This window comes from Aptenodytes forsteri, unplaced genomic scaffold (genome assembly GCF_000699145.1).
Source record: "Aptenodytes forsteri isolate BGI_AS27 unplaced genomic scaffold, ASM69914v1 Scaffold320, whole genome shotgun sequence".
Taxonomy (NCBI): domain Eukaryota; kingdom Metazoa; phylum Chordata; class Aves; order Sphenisciformes; family Spheniscidae; genus Aptenodytes; species Aptenodytes forsteri.
In genome coordinates, this window is record NW_008794890.1 from 1,887,564 (window position 1) to 1,914,327 (window position 26,764).

Sequence of the window (26,764 nt, forward strand, 5' to 3'; positions counted from 1 at the left end):
TATAAAAAACTCCACCCCCCCCCCCCCCCCCCCAACCCTCTTCTCATTGCCACCATCAGAAAAGGCCAACTGCACCCTCACAGCCCCTCTCTGGCAGGGAGCCTCTTTCTCCTGCCATCTCCCAAGAAACCAGTTCCTCCACAAAGGTGTTTCAAAGGACCCTAACAAACTGATCTCCTCCAAATCACTTGAGGGATGCACCTCGTCACCGCTCCACTGTAGATGGAGCTTACAAGGCTACAGTAGCCTTTGCAAACATCTCCTTAATAACACTTCCTATAAGCCCCACATTCATACACTTGCACAGATGGCTGTAGCCTCACACATATTTAGAAGCTGTCTGACAATGAAGACACGAAGTTAGAGGTAGTCGCAGTGATCAAGAACGGCCTATAACATCCCTCTACTAAACGCAATTACTTGGAAACCCAAAATACCCATTCATAATTCATATATCCCTAAATTCCAGCTAAAGAAAACATTTGAATTAGTTGGGAGCAGTGCCTGAAGTTGGCTGTTCTGATCATTAAATCATATGACTGCAAGGCATACAGTTGCCTTGACTGCTTGGAAGTTTAATAATGACAATGGCTTGCCCCATTAAGCAATTATAAATTTCAGTGACTATAACCAAAAAAAGGTCTCCCACAATATTTGAGAAGGGCTGTGTGCTCCCAGTAACAAAGTACAACTTTAAGAAAAGTTCAATAACTTAATCCTACCACAATGTCAAAGACAGAAAGAGTTTTACCCTGACAAAAAAATAAGTGAGCTGCCCTGCAGGGAGTACAGCACACTCATCTGGAAAAAAACAGCCAAGCTGAACCTTTCTGGGGACATTATTCTGTGAAATAACTGTCATCTCCTCCTAAGCGCTCCCGAAATTAAAACTGAAAAAAAATCCACTGCAATATGCTAATCACCAACTCTTCCTCTCAGCCGCTTCAGAAACACCCAATTATTACTCTAAGTTATTTTACATTTTTTTCTTATATTCAGTTTTCTTTTATGTATTCAGATAAGTAGTTCTGTTTGTTTTTATTTAAACAAACAGTAATAGGGAGTACAACAACAGGCAATCTCAAAAAACTGACTCAGTTCCTAGCAGATACACAGCCTGATTTAAAAGACTTATTTAATAAAATTCTACTAACTACTGAAGGAAATTATTTTATCTGGTGGCAGAATAAAATTTCACTCTTTGTCACCGGAACAAAGATCAGATTCTAAACTTTATCAGCAATTGTCAAAGGCTCTATTACTCTTCAGCCCTTACTTACCTAGGGCTTCTCCCCAAGTTAGAAAATCGTACCATGCAATTACTCTGTATTTATGTTTCAGTCACTTTTGCTTTAATCAACTTCAGAACATTAAACTTAACAATTACTCAGTATTTGCCTGTACATTTAATCCAAGCTGAAAATATTTTGAAAGGTGATGTGTAACACTAACAACAGCTTCCCTGTAAAGCTGTGAACTCAAAGGACAGAATTAAGGCCTGACAACTCTGGCACACTGAATAAAGCCACATTCGTTCAACAGGAAAAACTCAGACCTATCTTCAAGCACAGCCTACAAAAGCAATATTCAAGAATACGGTATTAACTCTTAATTGATTTTTTTTCCCGTTAATTTGTCCAAACTCTTCCTGAATCCATGAAAATGTGTAGCATCTACAACGTCTTAGAGCAAGCTTATTTTGAACCTAGTCACTGCTTGTTCACACGGTACCACTTCATCATGGTGCAGGAAGAAACAGTGTCTAACCACTCCCTACCGACCCTCTGTACCCTCTGTGACTTCAAACCATTTTATTATCCTTAAATATTGCAGCAAACAATAATTTAAAGTGAGTTCAGGATTTTGACTCACTTCAGTGACTATGTGCTATGAATAACAAAAATGGTAACATGGAAAATTTAATATTAAAATTGGTTGCCATCTTTAAACAAAGTCATTTGTGGCCAATTGCAACTCTGGAGCCTCTAGACAAAGAGCCCTGCTGATGCCTCAAAATCGTCATCAGTTGCACCGAGATGATTTTTAAGTCATATGTGCAAATATAACAATAAGGCACGTTAACAACATACAGGACCAGTCAGCTTAACCCCTCTTTAAAACTAATGTAGATGAACACAAGCAATAGCTTTCAGGCTAACACCATACCGTACTGTATCGGAAATACTGTGGCAGTTTAAGATGTCACTGTCTCCTGGCTGGAGGAAAAGTCACCTCTACTGCTGACCTGGCAAAGCAGAGCACGTTGACATTTGAACTAAGTCAGCTTAGATCATTTTGTCCTGAAGTCCATGAGGTGACCATGTGCAGTCTTTTAATATGGCTCAACTCTTTGAATAATAGCAGCTGACGATGAAGAGGTAACAAATGACTGGCAAGTGAAATGGGAGGCTTTGACACCTTGATCCACCCCTGCAGATTCTGAAGCAACTGTCCAACCATAGCCTAACGCACAAATGATTTTTCTGAACATTGGAATTACAGGCCCAGCTGTCTACCTGTGCTCTGCACCGAAGGAGACACTAAAGCCACTTTATTTGATATTCATGCGATTATAGAGAAAATCTTGGATAGTTCAACACCAAAGGCTGGGAAGTCAACCTCTATAAGAATGAAGCACTGACAAGTCATTTGGCAGTATGAAAAACCTGACACAGCAAGCAAGCCAAAACTATTTTCCAGAGCCCGAAGAATGGGAGCAGAGTTAAAAAAAAAGCCTAAATGAACAGACAGGAGTTTTCTAGTACCCAAAGTGGAGCTAAAAGGCTAGATTTTTAAAGTTTTGTTTCTTCTCCTGTGGATCTATATGCATTTTAATTTTGCTCTAGTGAGAATAAAACAAAGCAACCACTCAACATTCAGCAGCACTCCTTAGTTCAGTGAGAGCAGTAAGCATTAAGCAGCAGTCTTAATTTCAAGCGTATTCTTTTCTTCAACTCTGACTCTTTCCATCTATGTTGAGAGAGAAAGAAAAGAGCTTGTGAAAGAAGGTTTAGGAAGTCTAAGTATTTAAAGACTTTTTCCCCCCATTTCTTCTACACTGTTAATCACACAAAACGCTTGCATAAAAGTCTTAGATATACAGCGAGAACCACTAAAGTCCAGTCCTCAAGCCTGAGTCACTGATAAAACTGTGGCCATTTTAAATAAGAAATTAATGAGAAGTCATTAATAAAAAAAATAGACACAATTTCTGCCTGATCACTGACTGGATATTAAAGAGAGTTTGTGCATGCACCACACAAAAGATGACCGACGGAACAAAGCCAAAACACCTGCACTAATCGATTTACTAAAATGTTGCCGGAACAGCAAGTGCCATGAGGGTAGATTCTGAATCACTGAGGTGGCTGGAGAAGGTACAAGCTACTGAGAAAGCCTGTTTGAAGAGAAGTAAGTGGTTCACAAAACAGAATATCAAAGAATACAGTAAAACCTCAAGCCCACGGGTTTTATAAATTGAAATTCCCAGCAAAGCTCTTGGGAGTGTACGATGTGCAGGGAAAGTGATAGTGTGTTCTCTGCTTTATTTTAATTGGAGATGCAAGAACTGGAATTCTAACAGACTGTGGCATTGACTGAGGTTAAAGCACCTCACGTTTAAATCTGCTGGAAAATGTATTTCTGTTTTCAGATTCACTTTATTCTCAGAAATGCCCCCATCGCTCATTAAGTAAACAGTCCTTTGAAAGACCGTATACTCACCTCCACGTTTCGTACTTCCACTGCTCATTCATCGGGGAACACTCACAGAAAAACCCCATGAAAGAGTCTCTCTAAACATCTCGATTTACAGAACAAGGTTGCTAATAAAGAGCTACATAGAACCATACATTTAAATAGAGTAACTAAGCAACCCAATGTAAGGGAAAAATGTCCTGTCTTGTTTCCTGTGTGACTGAATTCAGAACTACAGCTGTGCAATTTAGGATAAGCTTGGCATAACCTTTACATTAGCAGGCTTGTACTACAATTGCTCTGTATTGAAAATAGCATAAGAAGGGCTTTCACAGACTATTTTCAGCTCTTCCTGACAGACATCTCTAAGCGTAGAAACTGGGAAGGAACGATAGAGAACTTGAGTTTGATTCAAACACATTTGTGATACTTCTTAAACCTACTCTGAATTTCTGTGCTTTGATTCAGAGTGGCTCAGTTGAGCACTATTCTAAAATTCATAGCTCAGAAATTCAAAGACTCAAGTAAAAGATGATCTAAATGTTAAAATCTGACTGTAGCTGAATTTGGGTTTGGTTTTGTTTTTAACTGGACAAAAAGTGAGGCTGATGGATAATCAAATACAAAAAGGACATAAACCAAATAAAGAGTATAATTGTAAGCTCTTGTTCCCACAGCCTCAGAAAACGTGCTTTTATACAGAATATGTAATCTGAACAGCCGATTTATTTTGTAGCTTTATTTTTCCATTCTTCCAATTCTTTTTTTACAGATAGAATATCTATAAAGAGTTTGGTATGTGAAAATTGTCCTGCAAGTGCTGTGGATGGCTATTTTAACTTTTACAGCTTTAGAAAAACGCAGTACCATCCGTCTTTTGGGCAATATTCTTTTAGATTGAAATAACTTTCCATTTTACAAGCAGTTTTGGAGTTGACTGAGTCTTTAAAATCATACTTGTGCCTGAAAACACTGTAAAACACAAAAATATGACACTATGCCAAGTAGCACCTAAAATTGCTATTACCAAAAGTAATTTTTAAGACCATTAAAATGCAATGGATGACTCGAGAATAGCTGCAATACCTTCAGAAGTGCTTAAACGTCAAGAATTGACTAAACCTGCTTTTAACCATTACTATGCACAGAATATTGAAATTTCATGATGTTTTCAATATTTTTGAAATTGCATTGTCCCTATTACCCGTGTGATGCATTTAAGACAAAAATTTCATACAGGAGAATGAAAAAAAAAATATGTGGAATTAAACTGAATCCAGGTACTATAAGCAAATTTTAAAGTCACAACAATTTTAACTGCCGTATAAAAGCAGACATTTAACTACTAGTACAAGCAACTCGGAAAAAGCAGTTGGAGATACTTGTAACCTTTCATATTGTTGAAAATTCTTTACGTGCAAATAAAAAGGGATTAGCATTTATTAACTGAAATGTAGGAGAGAAGACAGCTAAACTGCCTACAGATGAGCTAATAATATTTAGCCTTCCCCTGTTCCTAAAGCGTAAATTTGTGACTTTTAGACTTTAGGCTCAACATTAATGTTCATTGCCACTGAAATAACATTTAATTATCCGGCTTCTCATCTTCCCCTGAAACAGTTTCTCCCATCTCCCAATTAACATTTAATTATCAGGCTTCTCATCTTCCCCTGAACAGTTTCTCCCATTTCAGTCCAGGATTCTTTTTTACACAACAGACGGAAAACGGAAGTTTGTCTTCCAGAGAACTGATTGAGATTAGCTGAGACAAAAGAAAGAAGCATTAAAACAAAGTTTAAGATTACATTTAGGAAAAAAAAAAACAACCTTCATGAAATTTTACTATATACACAGGAATATTTTCATTTTTAAAGCAGATATAAAATTTTAGAATATTACATTACCGTATGTGAATACCATTGAACCGTATTCTTGAGACTATGGTTTCGGCAACTTTCTTTAAAAAGCAGCGCTTTATAGACTAGAAAAAAGTTATATTGACATGAAACCTCAAACTCCCTTTGGATTTTTAAGATTATAACACACACACACACACATCCTAAACATCAGCAACATTCACATGTTATTAAGCAAAAAACAAGAGTCAAGTTGTCAGAGTCTGCCTTCTGCTTTTGGTGGTAGAACAAGAAGCTGTTTTGCTCCTCTGAAGTCACCTCTCCCACGCTGAGCACTAGCTGCTGCAAATATTTAAATAGTTCAAGAAAATTCCACTTGGTACCAGATGTGCCAAATCTACAGCAAGTAACCCACACCTACCTCCACCGAAAACAGGCTGCACTAATTAACCTGCCAGTTCTAGGACTGTTTATGTTTCAAGTAATTAACTAGCAATTTTGGGAACATCTACATATTGTGCCTATAAATAGCCTTCTCATGACATCTCTAATGAAGTCAATGTTGATCAACATCTTCCTGTAATTTAATCAAGACATCAAGCAGCAGTGACAGAAGGTGAGGAATTCGCTTTGCTGCTTAGTAACGCAATACCCTGCTGCGCCCTTCACAGAAATGAAGGGAAGCAAGACAACTCCTTGCCTTAAAAGACACCCTACTCTTTCAGCTCCTTGAGTACTCGACTCAAATGCTGCTAAAATTAGCCAGTCAAAATAGATTTCCACAACTGCATCTTAATTACAACAGCGTAGCACAAATTTTCTCCCTATTTCTCCATGGCAAATGCAACCCCATTCTAGGAGGACAAGCTGCCACGTCCTACGGTCACGGGACTCCACTGGATTATCTAGCACACACCAGAGTATCCCCTACTCCATCCCTGCAGAAACAACCATCTGTGCCTCTGAGGACTGACCTGGACATTTTCACATTTAAAATACGGACCCTGATAACATGTCTTAACTAAATCATGATTTAATTACCATTGAACACTGTCTTGACGTAAGACAGACACCGTGCTTCGGTTTTGAAAGCAGAAAGGTTTAGATACTTCAAGTAGAAGACACTGTATCCAACATTAGCAACCAAAAAAGCCCAAAAAGGCCATAAAAAGGACCAAAACCTGTTTTTTAAGCCTATTTCCAAGCAGACATGTAGTAGCAGAATCCAGAAAATAGCACGTAATGAACTTACTACTTACAATCAAGTTCCTGTGGCTTCATAAAGTTAACTTATTTTGCACAGAGGATGTTGACACATATTCACAGATGTAAAAATTAATTAGCCAAGGATCTGGAAAACACTGCCCCCACAGCCTGGGTGAAAAGGTAGAGAGCTGTGAGTGGACAGCAGGCTCCAAAGTCGCAGATAGAGGGTCCTTTCCAAGAAAAAAAAAGGTTAAGGCATCTAAGATATTGTGCAGCTCTTACATGCCACCTGATTGAGTCACATCCATTTGCATGTTCCTCATCCATGAAAAATGCAAAGTAATAAGACTTCACAGAAAGTGTCATCCTTTGAAGTATCTGTTTAATAAATTATGGTCCAATGGATTAAATAATTGCAGTCTGAACTGCTTTCTGCCCACTGATCTAGCCTGTGTCTAAACAGCCTGAACCTGAGTTAATTATAAAAGCAGTAAGGACTTCAATGTTGAATAGCTACAAAGAGTTGTTTTTCTTCTGGTTAAAATAGGTTTTGATAACCTATTGTTGATCAAAAAATGATACATTCTTAATTTTATAATTAAAATTCTTCCCCTCTACAATGATAATCATACCCATTCTTATACGAGTTGTACTTTGGCTTCCTGGTCCCACAGTTTATTATTCACATTTTCAGGTAAATTCACAAAACATCTCCCAGTTCTAAACACAATTTGACTGAAAAAACACAGGGCGGTGGGGGGATACAAAGCTTATGTGCAAAGTTAGTACTTTCTTCAAAATATATTTTAGAAAAAACCTTTTGGTGAAAAGCATGAAGGTGTAACTTAAGCCTCTTTTATGAAGCATCTACTTAATAAGCAAACTACAATCTAAGATGAAAGAGCATATCTATGGCATCATCTGTTACTCCTGCCAGAATTTCCTTATACTTGTGTTTGGAAAGGTTGGGCCCAAAATAACTCAAAAATGGTCTGGTAAATGCAAAATAGTTACAGCCTTTGTTTGTCTTTGAACCAATTTAAGTTTTATTTTAATAAATTTAAGGGCTTTAGGTATCTCCCCTGTAAAGCAACTATGTGAGGTAAGAAGTATGGGATGAGACAAAAGACTGTTTGACTTGGCACCCTTCAGCAGACAGTGGTCACTAGCACCCGTCTGGAGAGGATTCCCAAAATGTGCCAAGCACCCCCAAAACACGGTGTTAAAGCCGAGCGAAGTGACTGATGCCTGCGCGTGGGCTCTCCGAGCCCTAAGCACTAGAAGACTTCTTCCAGAAACTTACACACTTTAGACAGGATGATTTTTTTTGTGTGTTTTTCTAATAACACTAGTGAAAATGAAGTCTGAGCATGATACATCTGCTGTCTGAAACCTTTATCATCAAACAGATAAATTGCAAGAGAAGAGCTGATACATTTCTGCTACATGGAAAAAGACATTTCATATCCCTTGCAATAATGACTCCAGACCCTCAAAATATTTACTTCTCAATTTTTACCTACTTAGAAAACAGTTTCAAAGATAAACACCCTATAGGACATACTGAGTATCATCAAAATCTCTCTTTGTCTATCACTAATCTCTGGGAGAGTTGAAGACATGGAAAAACTATCTTTTCCTAAAACAGACACAGTGGTGGTACCTTTGTGCTTCCCAAGATACCAAATAGCAAAGCAGTATCATAAAAACAGTTAACAAATCTACTGCTCCTGGTGCTAATGATGATTATAGGTAAATTAACATAAAATGCAAGTTCAGCTTCTTATTGCAAAGACTATCAAAATTTCAAAAAAAGGAGAGGTTATTTGATCGCAGAAATTAAGATTGATCATCTGTTCTTGTAAAGATACAGCTCTCCTCAGTGTTGCAGCTCCTATGAAAAACTAGAAGTGCCAAAGGAATATCAGCTTCTGCCCATCAGTGATCTTTCTTTCCCCTCCAAATACATACGTACACGCAAACACTTCTCAAACCAGCATTTAACTGGAAAGGACAAGTATTAGTAGGTGTGTTTGTTAAGTCAGTCCAATCCAAGTGCAGATTCAGACAAGTTTTACATCAGCAAGGATGGGCAGCAAAGAGAGTATGTTTTTTCTTAAATTACAAAAATATAGTGACACTTTGGACCCACAGGCTACATACAGGGCATCAGCAGGAAGAACAGAAGTGACGCCTCCAAGCTGGACTCGGTTTCATCTCTATAGCTGGAAATACAAGGATATAGGGGAGCTTTCAAATTCTTCCTGTAAGGTTTCCACCTATGAGGTAGCATTGAAAATAATCCTGCAGATGAGACAGCAATTGCACAGGTATTTCTGTAGGTTTTTAATGCATTCTTAGCATTCAGTAGTGCCAAAAACTATTCCTTCTCCTAATCCCATTCAACCCTATTTTTTTTTATTTTATCTAGCACACAGGCACTGATAAAGTAGCACACCTGACACAAAAGTACTCAGCTTCTACACTATATCCAGGCTGACTGTAATGGAGAGGTTGATTAATTTTGTATTAGCCAGATGCACAATTGAAAATAAATCCCAAGCCATTGATTACACTGGAAGAACAAGCAGATAAGGCATTTTCTTTTCATACCTCTAGTACTTAATTATACTAAGGTTCTACCCACAAGCACTGTAAGAAAACAGCTGAGCGCAGCTATGAGACTTTTTTATTATTATTTTCTATGTATGATTGTTTATGTTCTTTAAGTATAAAATGAATTTTTGTTTTGTACAATTCTGGTTCATTACGGGTTTATTTCTGGATAATGAAGAAAACAGTCATTTCTCCGAAGCCGTTCACTCAGTTTAACTTTCCATGTCAGTATGTTCATAACTATTTTAATTATCAGACAACAGGATCACTGATTATATGGAGCTGTGTGAAGACCATGCCTGTAAACGTCTGGCTTTATCTGCAGTTTGTATACTAAGCAATTCAAAGACATTTAAAATACAGTAGTCTCCATCACGTTTCTTTGAGCACCCAGGATGTTATTAGCCAAGCAGAGACTCTCATCACCTGTTAATCACTACCTCCATAGCAGATTAAAAAGACTAAGGCTTGAAGACAAAACAAAACAAAACTGCTAAGCCCCTGGAGCTGTAAAACCACTAGTCCATGCCACTATACCCAACGGTGTTATTAACTAAACAGATAAAATTGTAGATATGAGGAGCAATTGACTTGAGCAGCATCCCAGCGGCAAGCTTCTGTGTCTTCCTGATTAGCTTCATTCAATTATGTAGTCTTAATTGCTCATGTGCTAAAGCTCATTAAATGAAAAATAATATTGCTTTCCTGCAGGTTGTGCACTTGAGATTTGAAAAATGGACACCACTGGTGTACCTTTGAGATACTGCCAGAGAGATTTCAAAGAGCAGTTACAGGCTATCGAAAGCAAAGTAGACTGCTATTTTTTGTGGCTGTAGGATCCTCAATCTCATTGTGAGGTCAGTGACAGAGTATTTCTCATTTTCTTCTAAACTACTGGTAAATTTTCACTTTAAAATCATTCAACCTTTCTCCCCACCAAGGTAATCAAAATTTTAGAGTTCATGTTAACACAACAGGTCATAATTCTAACAGCACCAGAAAACAAAACAGATCTTTGGGTTTGTCTTTAGCTTTATAGCGTAAACCTGTAACTAATGCAGCCCAGAAAGATGAAATAACACAGAGCTACACTTCACGACTTTTTCAGTTCTCTTTGGTGAATTCAAGTTTGCCCTTCATTATCTGTTCATACAGAAATCATTCCAGAGCATTTCTGAACAAAAACTCTCTAATGTTCCCAAACCACATTGCACACGTAGAAGCAGCATGATTTTTGCAGAAGATACTATGTTGTTAAACAGACAGGCAAAAAGGCAGCAGGCTTTTTGGTGGATTTTTTTGGTTTGTTATTTGGTTGGTTTTTTCCCCCATACAAAATACAGATAACTCCATGTTAATGCTTCTAACCCTATCTCTATCAAATGAAAGCATCTTCTTCACATACCTTATCATTATACTTAGTAGGAATTACAGATGCCCCATTTAACTGAACTGGAATAGATTTCCTATCAGGACAAACATATTTTGTGAGTGTCTCATAAGAAACATATCTCATAGAACGTGGCATTTTAGTGAAGAAGAAACTGTAAACAAAATATCAACAAAGACCGTAAAAGCACATTTGACTGATTAACGTCTGCTACTGAAATAAATTTAAGGCTATGAAAATTTGCTACAGTTGCATATGTTGTATCAGATATATGGCATGTTCAAGCACAAATGATGTACAAGTGCATTTTTTTCTTTCCCTCCCCCAAAAAACCAACCCAAAACCAACTAGTAACAGGTCAATGGAACAGATAGTTCGCAGAATGTACCTACATACCTCCTCTCATTTACAAAACAGTACTTACCAAAAGAGATTGTATTTACAATATTTAAAAAAAAAAAAATCATATTATTTTTTCCACTTTAGCAACTCCTGTACTGTAGCCAAGCAGGAAAAAGGGCTCAAATAACCCTTAAAATGCTTCTCAGAAGGGAAGCATCACAAATATCTCTCCAGAGCCTCTTACCAGAAAATTCCTGATCTGCATCAATAAATACTACTTCTGTTTTATATTTAGCATGAAACACTTTATAAAAAACTTCAAATTGTTAGAAAGCTAATAAAGAACATTGTCCAGATTTTTTCAGTTAATTTTGCAATAAAAAGCAGTAAAGGAAAACTTGGAAGAAAAAACTGAAGAAAAGGAAACAGAGCTGAAGTTTCTGATTTGTGTATCTGAAACTTTGCATATTAAACAAAACAGTCTATACCAATGGCTCAGAAAGCCCTTTAGCACCTCTTACTATAATTTTGAAGCCGAACTTTGGAGAAAACCGTAACATGAGCTTGAGGATACGGGTTTTCATCTTTATATGTCTAAAAACCTCGAGGTAAAACACCAGATACCATGGAATTACAGGTAGTAATAGTGGTACAAATCTTGTTGTAAAATCTAAAGTAGCCATTCTAACGAGCATCAGCTACAGGGGACTACTCCCCGATCTTCTGATAAGTGGGACTCATTTCATTTTAGAGGGGATTCATTTCTCTGCACTGACTAATGAGTGCTCACGTGAGGGCATGAACCACACTCACATCACACAACTGCTAACGTTGTGTGAGCCTGTTCACAGCACAGACCAACATTGCAAGCGAGATTTATTTGGAGCTCCCCAATTTACAGTCAGGTGTCTTACTGTTCATCACTATTATTGCCAAATAAACAGAGAAACAATTTAAGGAAATTTTTGAAAGGTGTCATTTACTGCAACTTCATCTAATGCCAGCCATTAGCACAGAATCACACTGAACATTACAATGATTCACGTGGCAGAATCCCAATCATTTTATTGGGGGGAAAAAATGTGGTAAGTCAAGAATTATTTGCAAAGATGAGTAAAACCTATTGTTTCTATGAAAGAAGACAAGAGAAAACAATATAATCACCATAAACTCATAACAATATAACACATCAACTGCTCTGTCATCCAGTATCATTATCAGCTATACCACGTGGAAGAAAAGTAAGTCCACTCTGTTTTCCTTTGATGTTTTTTCTGAAATCTTTCAAAACGTACTATGGTTTTGGTGTGGAGGGGTTTTTTGAGTAATTATTTTTTGTGCTGTGTTATCCATTTGCAATAAAAAAAAAAAAGCCCAGCTATTTCTCAAGAAACATGATCAGTCTGCATTGGCTAACTAGTCGCGAAAAAGAAAACAAAACTACCATCTCCAGCAACATCAGGCAACAACAGATGCCTTGTTTTAAGCTTGGACCATCCAGAGGTTTGGATGAAACTTTTAATGAGGGAGGCCCCTAGCTGCTTACAACTATGTGTTCCTCTTTAGGACCTAACAAATAAGTCTGTTCAAACAACACTGTTTAGAAATAAGCTGTGAAATTAGTCTCATGCAAGACTTGCACAGCAGGTCAAATAACTAACTCCTATCCCACTATATATATATATATATATATATATCTCCTTTAAATCAGGGAACCACTTGGCAGTAACAGAATTATATGTAGCTGCCCACACCAACGATGTTCCAAAACAAGATAATACTACTAACAGAACCCCCTTCTTGTCAGTATAACTGAGTAAATACAAACAGCTCATTCTAGCAAATAAAGAGAAAAAATAATTATTTTGGTGATAACTTGTTTTGTTCAACTGATAGTACCACAGAGCAGGATTTGACCTATTTTAAGGGACAAATAAATCAAGTATTTAATGTTACATCAATGTTGCAGGCAAAATAATCAGTAGCTTAAAATCAGTGCCTAAAACTATGATATTACAGTACAGGATCAAGCAAAGCAAACAATGCAAGAAAACTGTTTACTGCTCTGCAGGAGTATTGTTAAAAATACCTAACAGTTTGCAATACCTTGAACAGAAACCCCTTTTAGATCTTTCTAAAATGAGAAGCGATAATGTTTATCACTACTGAATTCAAAAAAGAAAACTGAAATGGCATTGTAGGTAAACACACTCAAAATCATACCACATCATCCATCATTCTGTGAAAATGAGCTTTCTAGGATAATTTGGACTGTATTGTTAAAAATACCTAACAGTTTGCAATACCTTGAACAGAAACCCCTTTTAGATCTTTCTAAAATGAGAAGCGATAATGTTTATCACTACTGAATTCAAAAAAGAAAACTGAAATGGCATTGTAGGTAAACACACTCAAAATCATACCACATCATCCATCATTCTGTGAAAATGAGCTTTCTAGGATAATTTGGACTAGATCTGTTCAGCCCTCAATTGCAGAGAAATCCCATTTATCTATAAAATCCAATTTGAGAACACAGTTTCTCTCCCTTGCTTCCTTTTTTACCTCCTCAGCCCTTCACTTGCAATCAGGCTTAACTAGGTGCATCACGATACTTTGACATTATTTAAATATTTGATTTCTGCTCATTGTAGCCTACATATATAAACTGTTCATCTCCGCACCAATTTAAGGCTTGCCATGCCTCAATACACTGTCTAATAAATACTGAAATAAAGGACAGACTTTATCTTACTGGTTTTTTAAACCTAACTCAATAATACCCTCGGACTTTTTTTTTTTTTTTTAAATCCATCTATTGCTTTTCTTCTGTTTACTCAAAAGTTTTCCTTTCACCATCTACAAAAGAATTCTTATCATTCAACAGAGAATCCCTAGAAGAGATGAGAGAGAGGGTATTTGCCTGGGAGGAAAGCCAGTGACCACATCTGCGCATAAGGGCAAAAGTCTTCAAGACAAAAATCTTTCCAAGTCCATTCTGTTTGCTCTATTAAGTTCACATTAGATATTAACAGCATAGTCTTACCTGTCACAAAAATCAAAGGCATTTATTCACCTAACACTACAGGCCAGAGTTACAAACTGCAGTTACTTCAAAAACTACAGCAATATTTGTGGAAAAGGGAGGGAGGGTGTATGGTTTGGGGGTTTTTTGGTGGTTGTTTTTGGGTTTAGGTTCAAACCCCCAGATATTTCCTTGCCACAGGCATTTTGTGCCATTGACTGAGTTTACATGAGCTTTAGTCAAGAAAAACACCATCTATATTTAATGATAGACAACAGCTGAACAGTAATGATCCCCTAATCTGAAAATGATTACTGTAAAATGAATGCATTAAAATGAGCTGTGAGAGCTCATGTTGTCTGGAGCACAAACTCAGACCCTGCAGAAGTTCAGACCTTCTGGAAGCACTGAAAAGCCCGGACTGCTATTTAAAGCCTTCCTAAGTGGAAGTCCATACTTACCACATAATCAACAAAAAGTCAAGTTCTCTGAAAAAAAGATTTCACACAATTTTTTTCAGAACAACTTAGTTACAGTATTACTGATCTTTTTCTATACTAATTACTTAAAACTTCATACTTATTGCGCTTGTAATTGGAGGTGTCCTTGCAATAACCCACTGTTCAATCACATCTTTGCCACAGAAAAACTTATGCTCATTATTGATGCAGTTAAGAATGCCACTCCTGATATATAAATTAATTGAACTGAAGCAAAACTGGGCATTTGAAGTGATTCAAAACCAAAACTGTAATTCGTAATGCACAGAACCTGTGCTCTAAAGGACACAGCTATGAGTCAGTTCTTGTTACGTGAAAATCAAATCATAATAAAATCAAGTTTTGATCAAGTTGAAGTTCCTGTGCCTGGTTTTAAACAGCTACTTCTCATCAAAAACGGATTAAATTGAAGTGTAATAGCTACAAGGAGGTAGTTTCTATCACAGTTTATTTGTCACCATATGACAGTCTCATATAAGCATTCAGAAAATTATTCTTACTGCTGGACTGAGTGAGATGAGGAAAAATGAGTTTGGAAAGTAACATGACAGGGCAGGGACAGCGATGCACACGAGCAAAAGCCAAGCTAGCAACAGAAGTTCAGTGGCAGAACAGGGAACCCCAAAGATAAGGGCGAAGTCATTATAATACACAAAAATGGGTATTTACAGAAGACTGAGCATGAAAGAGAATGTGCACCAGAACTCCTAGCCAGCAGGAAGAAGGGAAAGTCTGGAGAAAGAGGAAGGAGCAAATGGGTGTTTCTCCCCACGCCCTGACTTTAAAGAGGCTTTAAAAGGGTAAATGCATGGATTCTGGAAACTTACGTTTCTGCTCAGAAAATACCTCTGTGTTTCAACTCATACCTCATCCCATTCCTCACATATCCCATGGCTGCAATGAAGTCTACACAGCAGAGAACACTTCAACTTTGGAGATTTCTAACAGCTCAGACTCCCTTCCCCAGACCTATTGCTTCATCTCAAGAAAACACTTTTAGAAAGGGTTAGTTTGAAAATGAGCTTCAGTAAAGAAAAAAAATACTTGTGCTATGAATACTGTATTTCTAAGCCATAATTTAAGCACATAGCCCAACTAATCATGCAGTGGAAAACTTATTGGAACCTGTCTATGTTTGCACGCTACCTATAACCAACCTCAACCCTGAGTAGCTCAAAGCTTCTGTGTTGACAGAAATAGTCTGCTGCAGTCATACTTCTTACTGTAAAAAAAAGATTTCTAGCCTCCCATGTCACCGTGACACACCCAGGAATTCTCAGTTTCCAAACTATTGCTACATATACAATATGTTAATACAAACAAGTCAGCACAACATTTCCAATAAAAATAAAAATTGAGTAGGCAATGTAAATAAATGGTGGACCACAATATGAATAATATGGCACCAAGGGACATAGGCAGATTTTAAATGCTGTCATTTGTAGTACATGTCTGTTAGTTTTTTGAAAGTCAGACTAGTCTAGTTATTGCTCTTCAAAAACAATTTCAAAGTCTGATTTCCTCCAAAGTTATTTCAATAAATAGCCAAGTTAAAATATTTACATTTGTTCTTACTAAGGCCTCCTAGTAAAGAAATATGGTCAATTAGTATGAGCTATCTTACTACTAGACCTAGTGGCCTACTGATCTGCAAATGTGTTTATGCTTAAGAAAAAAATGGAATAACATGAAACAAACAGGTTCTGCTGATCCAGCTGGAGGTGTCACAGCAATTCAGCAGGTAATTGAGAGATGGATTTACTGGATTAGTGCAGATGGAGTTTATCTTGTGGGGAACAATGTCAGAACACATGGAACTACACAAAAAAATACAACAACAAGGATTGCTTGGAATAGTATTTTGAATAATCAAATTGGCAGTGTCCCATCTACAGCAAATAGATTCTGTTTAGATTGAAATTAAGAACGTGTGCATCTGTGCAGAAGGGGGACCTCGGCAGCTAATTCGAGCCTGGAGGGAAAGATGTCAGTAGACAAACCAAGCTCTGTGCAGGAAAGGTTGTTGCCTTCAATGTCTTTATGCTACTTAGAACAGAGATGCAAAATGCACATGTGCATAACACACTTTACATTAATGAAGGCATGTTTGCAATTAGATTCAGGATATTCATGACTGAAGAGCTTTACTGGAGAATAAACAAACAGAGCAGTTACAGTATAATCCTCTGTACCCAGCAATACACACGAATCCTACCTCATCCCCCCAAAATTAAGGGAGAAATCTACCACACCTGAGAAAGCACTGTCCTATTCACACTATGTCAGTGCACTGTCTCTCTTGGTGTCTCTTGACTAAAAGGAATTCATTTCAATGGAAGTGGTAAATTTGTTCTGTGAAATCTGGACATGACATGGAGATCACAAACAGATATAGTATTCTAGTAAACTTGACTTCCTTACACTAATTCCATGTCAAAACGCTGACTAAATTGTCAAATAAATTTACACAGATACATCTCTCCACTCGAGACTCTTTCAAACATTACCATTAAAGCACAAGAATGACCAGTACAGGGGTTAGCTCTGCTCAACATGCACACTCTGTGGCTATAAACCAACATATGAACACACAGGCACAACTGTCACTGATTTTTAGGAGCTCAGCCCAGTATCATTGGAGTTATAGTTTACTCTATGAAAGTCCCAAAGTCCAAGCCACTCTTACAGAGGGGACACGAGCTGTCCCAGTGCCCTTTTCACAAGGCTTTCTGCTTTCCCTGCACCAGGCCTTCCCTTCCCAAACATGAATCTCACCTTAAGAAAGGGCACCTATCCTTTGGAGGAAAAGCACCAGCTCAGTATTCACAGCTTTCTCACATCAAGTGATAGCTCATGTCAGTCAAGTCCTAGGAGACTCAAAGAACATTGATGCTTGCAACCATATAATCCAGGTGATTCAATACACAACACCTCATGTGCTGAAGCATAAGGCTGAGCAGAAAGACTTTGGTAGGCCAGTGCCTGGAAGAGGCTCGTTCCTAGCTAGATCCCACAGTCTTGTTGTTCCAAGGGTGTTGGAATCTGGGATTTGTTTCTTCTCAACAAGCGGCTTCCTGCCTCATCCATCCCAGCACCATCACAGGGAGCACACAGGGTACTCAGTCACTTCTGTCAGGAGACCGAGGGCTGAAATTTGCACATTAACTAAGATGAACCTTGTTTCCAATGCCCATATTTCATGAATTTAACTCGCCTCTTGCCAAAGGGAAATTGATCTTCTGTAGGCTCAAAGCATTGCTGGTGGCAGTTCAAGACATCCCATCAGTTACACTTTGAAGAACTAAACCTGTCAGAGGAACTAATGGCTGAACTACAATTCAAAGACATCAAGGACAGCTCTTTTCGTTTAGGATCACTGCAGAGCCAAGTGCCACAGCTCCAAACCAAAAGCAGGGAGTTTTCATAAAGCAAGCAAATAAATTACTTTTGTTCTGAAGACCAGAGGCTTTCCCAGGCAGCCCTTAGGCAAGCACCTGTTTGCATTTCTCTTCTTTCACTGGATATGTACAGTATAGGGCTCAGGGAATGTAAGTGGGTTACCTGTATTCAAATATGCATTTTCCTGAGTTAATTTCCTGCCCAAGAGTAATATATCAAGATCTGAAACTATTTTATTATTGAAGTAGCCTCTTAAAGTGATTTGTAAGGCCATTTAGTTATTCAATTTTTGTAGCATAAAACTCTGTTAGACTGAATAAAAGACAGTAACTAATAGAGGGGGCCCCATGCAGCAGAAAAACAGCTGAAGGAGCTTATGCCTGAACAATCCTGGTGGCAAAAGTGAATTGCACAGTTGTGTTTTTCACAGGGAAACCCTTATTTAAAAAGCAATCTCCCATTCAGGGAGGATTATTTAAATGGCCATTCCTTATATCCTGCTAAAAAAAATCTGCCTAACCCTTATGAAGTGAAATACATATTTGGATAAGAAAACCTTCTGATTAGCCTCAATTTCATTTCATTTCAGATGCCAGCACTAACTAGAGATGGACTTAATCTCAGTTAGTTCAACACTTTCTAAGTGTTGAAGGTGGCAAGAGATGTGTTTCTTCCTGCCTGGCCCACATGCCTTGCAAAGTCTGAGTTTTCAGTTTAAGAATACAGTGAGGATAGTTTTACATTACACCTAACCTGGAAGCTGCTATTAAGCCCTTCCAGACTTGGTATCGCCCTCCCCTGCTGCAGATCTAGCAGTTATGCAACTGTAGGTTGAGTCACCTCAGCTTATTGAGTCAATGAAAAATAAACCCAGCAAGGTCTAATTGCTCATGTACTTGTTTGGTTTTGGGGGGGGTATTTTATGTGCAAAAGGAGTCAGGAGTAAGAGTTTCTGTTCTTTCGATACAGAGGGCAAAAACATTAATGTTGATATAAATAAGTCCTGCCTTTAGTCTACTTTTAAACCAACCATCCACACACACCCTTCTTTCAGTGGTAGTAGGAAAAACAGTAGCAGAGTGGTGCAGTAGGAGATTATTCTCAAGCAGCTCCTCTGGCACAGCCAGGCAGACTGTCGGGCTCACATGGCAATCTGCTACTTTGGGCAGCTTCCCACACAGCCAGCTTTCTATCCAAGGTAAAAAAAAAAAAAAAAAAAGTAGGTGCTTAATGTTCAACACAACCCTACTGCATATATCATGATGCGAGATATTTTCAATACCTAGTGATCACAGTTTTCCACCAATTCCCACTGAAGTCAATTATTTCCTCAATTTCTCTCCTACTGTACATTTTATCCCACTCAAGACTCCCCACAAAAAAAAAAACCCACAAACAAAACCACAACACACACCAACATGTTGATTCAGCCCTGCAAGGGCCTTCATTAGCTTAAGCACAAAAAGCAGTATCTACTATCTTCTATTTCAACCAAAATGATATTCCACCCCCCCCCCCCCCGCCCATCTACATGGTAAGGCAGACTGCAATGAAAACACTAACATATATTCCTTCAAGCTTCCCAAGCACAAAATCATTGTCCTGCAGAGGCATTTCTGCTAGCAAGGCCTATACTCTGAGAAAAGATCCAACTAGCAGATTAGAATTAAAACCCACAGAGCCATCAGTGACAGATATATATTCCACAGTGCAGATGTCAATGGCACATCTCCTGTTCAACAGGCTAAAGTAGTCAAAAATAAGGAAATTAGTCTGAAACTAGAAGATTAGAAGATAACATCATACTACTTCAGTGCCAAGTCCAAATTACTCATACATTTGGAAAAAACAAAGTTTAAAAAAAATCAAAATAGATCATTCCTATTTTACCATATATTGCAACATAAGTATTGGTTCCATACCAAATGCAAGCTAATTCAAGCATTGACATTTTTGGATGTTACATGATAAGGGTGGTATAACAAGTCCCTGAGTCAGCTGATATGTAGAGAGACAGGTGACAGCAAGTGTCAAGTTGTGCAGGGGAACACATGCAGCCTTTGCAAGCCCAACCTTTCCCCTCCTGCCCTTCAAGAACTCCCTAAAACACAATACAAATTTGCACCTGCACTACAAAATAACATAAGGACCAAGATGGTCTCATCTCTGAGTGTAATAATTGAGGATTTCAGTCAGTATTCTTGTTTTACAGCTAAAACCTTCAAGTGAAACGTAAGGGACTTCTCAAACCTTTTATTCATTTGTGTATAAAAAGAGGCAAAACAAGTCAACTTCAGGTTAAAAGCAGCCCCAACAAATGACTATCTTCAAAAATCTTTCAAAGATGCCATTATATTAAACAGATCACCACAATTCACAGTTCCATTAAATGCTTCTGAAAATCCTAGTAACAGAACCATTGCAACTTCTGTTGGTGGATCTTCAGGTTTGCTTTTGGTTTTGTTTTTAAACAGCAACCAGAATTATTTTTGCCTTTCTTTCATCTTTTAAGAGTAAAGAATAAATTACTGATGCCCCCAAGTTCACAGCTATATCCTTTACAATGGGTATATACTAAGTCTAAATGCTGAAGACTATTAAATCTGTTAATTGTCAAATGATCATTTTTGCTGAATCGGTTTCGTGTGGCATGAAAGTGCACACAGACAGCTTTTAAATTCAGCAGCCTTCTCTCCTGACCAAAAGATTGCTGCTAGAGTGTTTCTTCTAGTCATACATATTAGTTTAAAAAAAAAAAAAAAAAAGGAAAGAAATTGGATCCTGGGTTTCCACCTTCCTCCTCACTGCTTCTTTTATAGCTTGAAAGTTTGCCTCTGAATTTAAGAGTAGCACTGTAAATTGTAGCTGACCTAATTTCACATATTGCAAGGCTATAACTGACATTTCTACTTTTACTTAAGCTAAAATATTACTACAAAAAAAAAAACAACCAACAAACAAAACTTTGCAGCATTTCTCCTGCTTGGAAAAGAGCCAACTAGGGACAGCAGAAATTGTAAAACCAGATTTCTTTCTTAAAAAAAAAAAAAAAACAAAACCCACGACAAAAAAAACAAAACCACATTACCCATCCACCCACCATGTTACATTTATTCTAGCATATCATATGATTGAGCAAAACAATAATACAAAGAAATCATTGGAAGAAAACACTGAATGGGTTCACTGACAGTACATTGAGACTAATGTGGTAACTCTAACAAAAGAATTGTTTTTTTAATAATTTGAGGGAGGGGGGTTTTTTTAAGGAACTACAGTAGATGTGAAGTACTTGCATTTCATCAATAGATTTTACATACTCCCCACAGGAAATGATTAAGCTGGAAAGGATGGATTAGTATGAAAATTTTAAGTACCACCTGAAGAGAGCTGGCTAAAATGGGATGACAAGGAGGCTTAGTTCAGATGGATACTTTGTCCTGAAAGGTGATAGAGTTCTCTACAAATGAGTAGTAACATATGACTGAAATTTCAGCTCACTGAAAACTTGGAACAAGAAGTGCAGGACACAAATTTATTAGCGGCACAAATGGACTCAAAACTTGAGCACAAATTTGAGATCGCTTTGCATGTCACTTAGACACCACTGACAAAAACATTGCTATGAAAAAAATAAATCCCTAAAGACCCACGCTTATCAGTTACGGATGGTGATAGAAAAAGACAGAGCAGTATTACATTACAGCACAACCACCAGCCACCAATGCATGAAATACACTTTACTGAGTGAAATAACTCCAACAGAGACAGCAAAGCACAGCTGGCATCATAAAGAACTGTCAGTATGTCACCTGGACACAAAATACAAATGCCAGCAACCACATTCAAGAGAAGAATTTAGCTGAAAGAGGGACATAGCAGGACTACCGGGATCACAAGGGGAAGGAGAACGTATTTTGCAAGGGCAGCCTACAGAAACGTGTTTGTTTAGTTCAGCGAGGAAAAACAAAAGGGGGAATTGTTGCTCTCTAAATGTTCCTTTGGCTGGAGAGCAGAAACACCAGTGAAGGAAACGCATTACCCGAACTGAAAGATTATGCAGGCACTATCAGCTAGCCATGAATAAATTGCCTCATTTCTATGAGACAATGGCATTGAGCCAAATGAACAAACGAGATGCTGGGGAAGCTTTCTAGTAAGTATAGGAAGAAAGCAGCCTAACCATTTCCAAAGCAGTCCTTGATAAAGTTTTTAAGGCTACTTTGTAACATCATTAATTGCTGTGGCTAGGGAAGATTTGATGACTCAGGAGGTGGAGCAAAAACATCTGAAATACAAAAAATATGAGCTAATGGAGCAAAATGCAGCAATATAGGCATGCAACTAAACTAAATATGCTCAGCTACAACCATGAAAACAGATCATTTGCATGCTAGATGCAAAGAAATAGGTTATAATTTCTGCCATAATTGATTTTTTCTGTTTGTATTCATGATTGTTCTGCTGTTAAAATAACTAGTGTTTTTAAATTGCAATTGCTAAAGAGTGCATCTTTTATATGGTATATGTTAGATTACAAATTTTGTTATTGCAAATTAGAACAACTCCACCAATCCCAGGCATGCCAAAGTACTTCTCTGCAATGATGTTAAGTACAGAACATAGTTTTCTATTTAACTGCAAGAAATATATTTCAAAGTAATTGTTTTTATCAGCATTGCCTCATTAGCTGCGTGGCATTTGTTGAGTAACCAATACCCCACCCTGGCTTAAATTAATTTCCATATAGTTTTTCCACTATTATAGTATTATGGTATTTATATGAAGTACCTTGAAGATATTAGAAATACTTTTCATTAAATTTACCCTTTCCTGAACATGAGGGGAAGAAATCAGTTCATTCTCGAGTTTGTATCAGGGTGCTGCATGTTCCTCAAGCAACAGCATTTCTGAACTTTTTCCCCAGTAAAGTACCAATACTCTTGGCTATATGCATGAAATTTATATTCATTGAAAAGCAAAGCCCTCTCTGTTCAGGCTATATAACAGAACTTAATCATTAAGGATAAAAACAATTTTGGGTTCTGGGCTAAAAAAATGGCATGAGCCAGGACAAAAAAGAAAAAAAAAAACCACCCACCCACCCCCACCAGGAGGAGAATATCATGGTGGCCACACTAGCAGGGATGATTGTAAACTCATCTGAAACACTGGGTTAGACAGAAAACATGAAATTTCAAGAATCTAAGTTAACGCACTAAAAGAAAGTCTGTAAAACCCCAATACTGTCTGAAAACTGTCTCCAAAGTTGCGGATATTTGGAGTAGATATATTGCTAAGTCATCCACAAGATTTAGACCTGACTTTAAAATATTTTGTATTTTCAGGTCTCAGTTTCCTAATGACACAAGTGAAAGTTTTATTGGCGAGTTTTCATAGAATTATTGCAAGCTTTCAATATAAGAAGCAAAGAAAAAGTCAAACTGGTGCAAGGCAATTTAAAAACCAAAAAGAAATCTAATCAGCTGAGTTTCTGCTGCCATTGCTATCTGTCAGTGATGCAATTTTCACCTGCTCAAAATATCCTGACACAGAGTGAAGAAGTTGCACAGATTCTCTCCTACCATATGACCCCATCAGACAGCAAAGTTACATGAACAACAGATCACTAACTGCAACTACATGTTTACAGCCTTTTTAAGTAAGGAAGTTGCTATACGTTTTCAGTCACGTTATCATTAATGAATGATAGCTTTATAAATAACTGTGGACAAGTATCTTTCCCTTCCTCTAAATCACCTGTAACAAAGAGGTGCGATCTGCATACTTTTTGAGATAGGAACATTAATGAACATGGAAGTTTGTCATATAAGAAGTAGAAAGGAACAAAAATTGAAACCTGAGGAATTTATTTTCCTATTTTGAAACATCAAACTGTCTACTACTATACTTTCTGGGGCATCTATGCCATGTGCTTTGCACACTTCAGCATCTTTCAAGTGTAATTAGAAATTGGTATTCAACTGAAATTCACAATGTTATTTTGATCAAAGATGTCTTTTCGGATGAATGTTGTGATGCTGCCTGTATGAGTACAAACAAGATCACAGTAAAAAGTACTGCATTATATTTTCAGCCTACCATGAATGCTCTTTTTTTGATGACCCCAGAATGGATATAGCCCAGTGCAGTCCTATCATCCTGCTTCCCTCCCCTCCCTTCAGCTTATTCCCAGTGCTCTCCAGCATCCACTTCCTCCCGTGCTGCTGAACATGCCAGGGGACATCCCGCTGCCATGCAGCCTCTCCTCCCTCACATCTAGCATTTTGCTGCTCAAAGAGCACTTGACAACCATCAAGTCCAATGTTGCAAAGCATAATGGCCCCAGTCCTCCACTATAATAAATGATTAAAAAGCAAGCTAATTGTATCCAAACATAGATCAAATATCTGAAATATGAGCAGCTCATACACTTCAGTGTCAAGAATGACAGCTACAATGACAGTGTATAAAAATGGATAAAATGAAATTAGCTTTCTTGTATATTATGGACATCAAATACAATGTAGGGTTGGGCTGGGGGACAGAAGGGAATAAAAGGACATTTGGAGAACAATTAATAGAGCAAGAAAAATACACTTTCTACTTGATAACAAAAAAACTAAGCAAAATTCAAGTAGGATTGAATAAGTCTCACAAAAGCAAAACCACTGTACTTCATAACTACCAAAATAGAGTTTTCTAAAATAAAATCCAGCTGCAAGAATAAGTCATAAATATGTACTACTACAGCTTACTTACATGGAAGGCATAAGTGCCACTTACAATGAGCAACTTCATTACAGACATTCTGAAACCCTACTCAGTTTTTACTTACCCCCCTCATTATTCTTAAGAGTATTTAAAAACAAGTCTGTCAAACTCAGCTCTTCAACTTTTTAAAATTGTTCAAAAGAATAAATCATAATCAGTTATTTAGGTCTGTGGTTTTTTTATTACTATAGATAATTGGCAGAACACATTTCTGGCATTTCTTAATTAAATTCAACAAAGATGCTGTAAGGATGAACATGAGCTATTGGTGCCTTGTTTCAGGATTTCTGAAGTATTGTTTCTCTAGAAGACCCTCATTATGGATCTTTTCTCAAATTTTTAGTCAGATATGTATACAGCCCATTAACAATTCTCTCTCAAACTCCTGTTCCGAGTGCTGCAACTGTCAATTTACAAATAAAGCAAGGTAAAGTATTTGTTCAATGAATAAGAGGAAACAAATTTTAATGTTAGAGTCCAATACTGAATAATCATAACAAGATTTTATCTTGCCTGGTAAATCAACAGCTTTGTAAAGCATAATCATTAGCAGATGTGTAAAATCATGAAACATACCCAGATCTTTCCTTATTGTAACCTCTCTTTCCTACCAAGTATCAAACTACTTTTTCAAGTAATAATTCCAGGGCGGAAAAAATTAAAATGACATCACACAGTCATCCCACCCATCCCACAGCTACGCCCCCCACAGCAAAAACCTTACCTTCATCATTCTGGGCCAAACAACCTGCTAAGATAGTAGCAATTGCAATCCCTACAGCTAACCATTTCCAGAGACAAAATCGCTGTAACATTTTTTGTCAAGCTTCACTCAAGGCAGATCTGAAAAAGAAAGATTTGATACATGCATTAGTCAACCAACCTACACAAAGGTGAGTGATTACAAACTATTTCACCGGTAACTATGTGTGTGTAACTACATAGGGTATATATAGTCTATAAAAGTGCGACATTGTTTCTGTTAAAACCATTAGCATCAATACATACATATGTACTCGTTAACTTGATAATCTTGTACGCACAGGCCTCCAAGTAAAGAAAATGCAAGTTTCTTGCTTAAATCGGGTCTAATTTCCATTATTTCCATACAGTAAAGTATTTATGTTATCCTCCCTGCTTTAGCCTTATGCTTTAAAGCACTTTGGAGAAGTGACCATACCAGAGAAATTCCGGTTATTAAAACTAGTGTTCAGCTGCAAAAGTCAGCAGCTATCCAGTATTCAAAGACATCACCCAGCAGAACCTCTCCTGGCAAAAACATGAGAACACCACATCGATGGCCTTCTTTAATGAGACAGACTCTTGATTCATGCTCAGCAAAGGAAGAAAAACAAACAAAAAAACCCATACGTGCAAAAAGAACCCCAGGAGAATAAACTGGCCAAGAAAGGTCTGGATGAACTCCAGAGCATATTTAGAGTGCGTAACATTAGAAAGTTACCTAAAGTTCTGTTTTATGGCTCCAATAAAGAGAATTAGCGTATTTCTGTAGCCCAGAACCGAATTATTTAAAAATATTCCTTCACATTTAAAAACATTGTGACAAATACAATGGACTTCCTAGCAACAGAAGCATGAAATGGAGAGACACTTACAGCAGTATAAAAACAAGCTATTGTATAAAAAGGGTTTAAGTGCTGTCAATCTTCCCAAGCAAAGCACTTGACTCGGATTTCATTGCCACTTTCTGCTTATAATTTTCTATCGTGGTTACAAAACTGCTGTATTTCATTCCAAGTCAAACAAACAGACTATTACTCCCCAACTTAACAGCCTCAGCATTAACACCATCTCATCCTCTGTCAGCGAGACATTATTGAAGATGTGCTATCATTTTCCTTCCACAAACTCAGCTTATAGAAAATACAAATGTATGGACAGCACCTAATTCACATAACACACATACCAAAAGAAAAAAAGAAAGAATCTACTTAGGGCA

At 37.5% G+C, this 26,764-nt stretch overlaps 1 protein-coding gene across 3 annotated transcripts in view; it reads right to left on the reverse strand.

The window, feature by feature from the left end:
• PCDH15 (protocadherin related 15) overlaps positions 1–25,619 on the reverse strand; it is a 387,556-nt gene extending 361,937 nt beyond the window's left edge. For all 3 annotated transcript variants that reach the window (XM_009275078.2, XM_009275076.2, XM_009275077.1), the window contains exon 1: positions 25,529–25,619. In XM_009275078.2, coding sequence (XP_009273353.1) covers positions 25,529–25,619 — 91 coding nt within the window. The remainder of the gene's footprint in view (positions 1–25,528) is intronic.
• Positions 25,620–26,764: the final 1,145 nt, after the last annotated feature.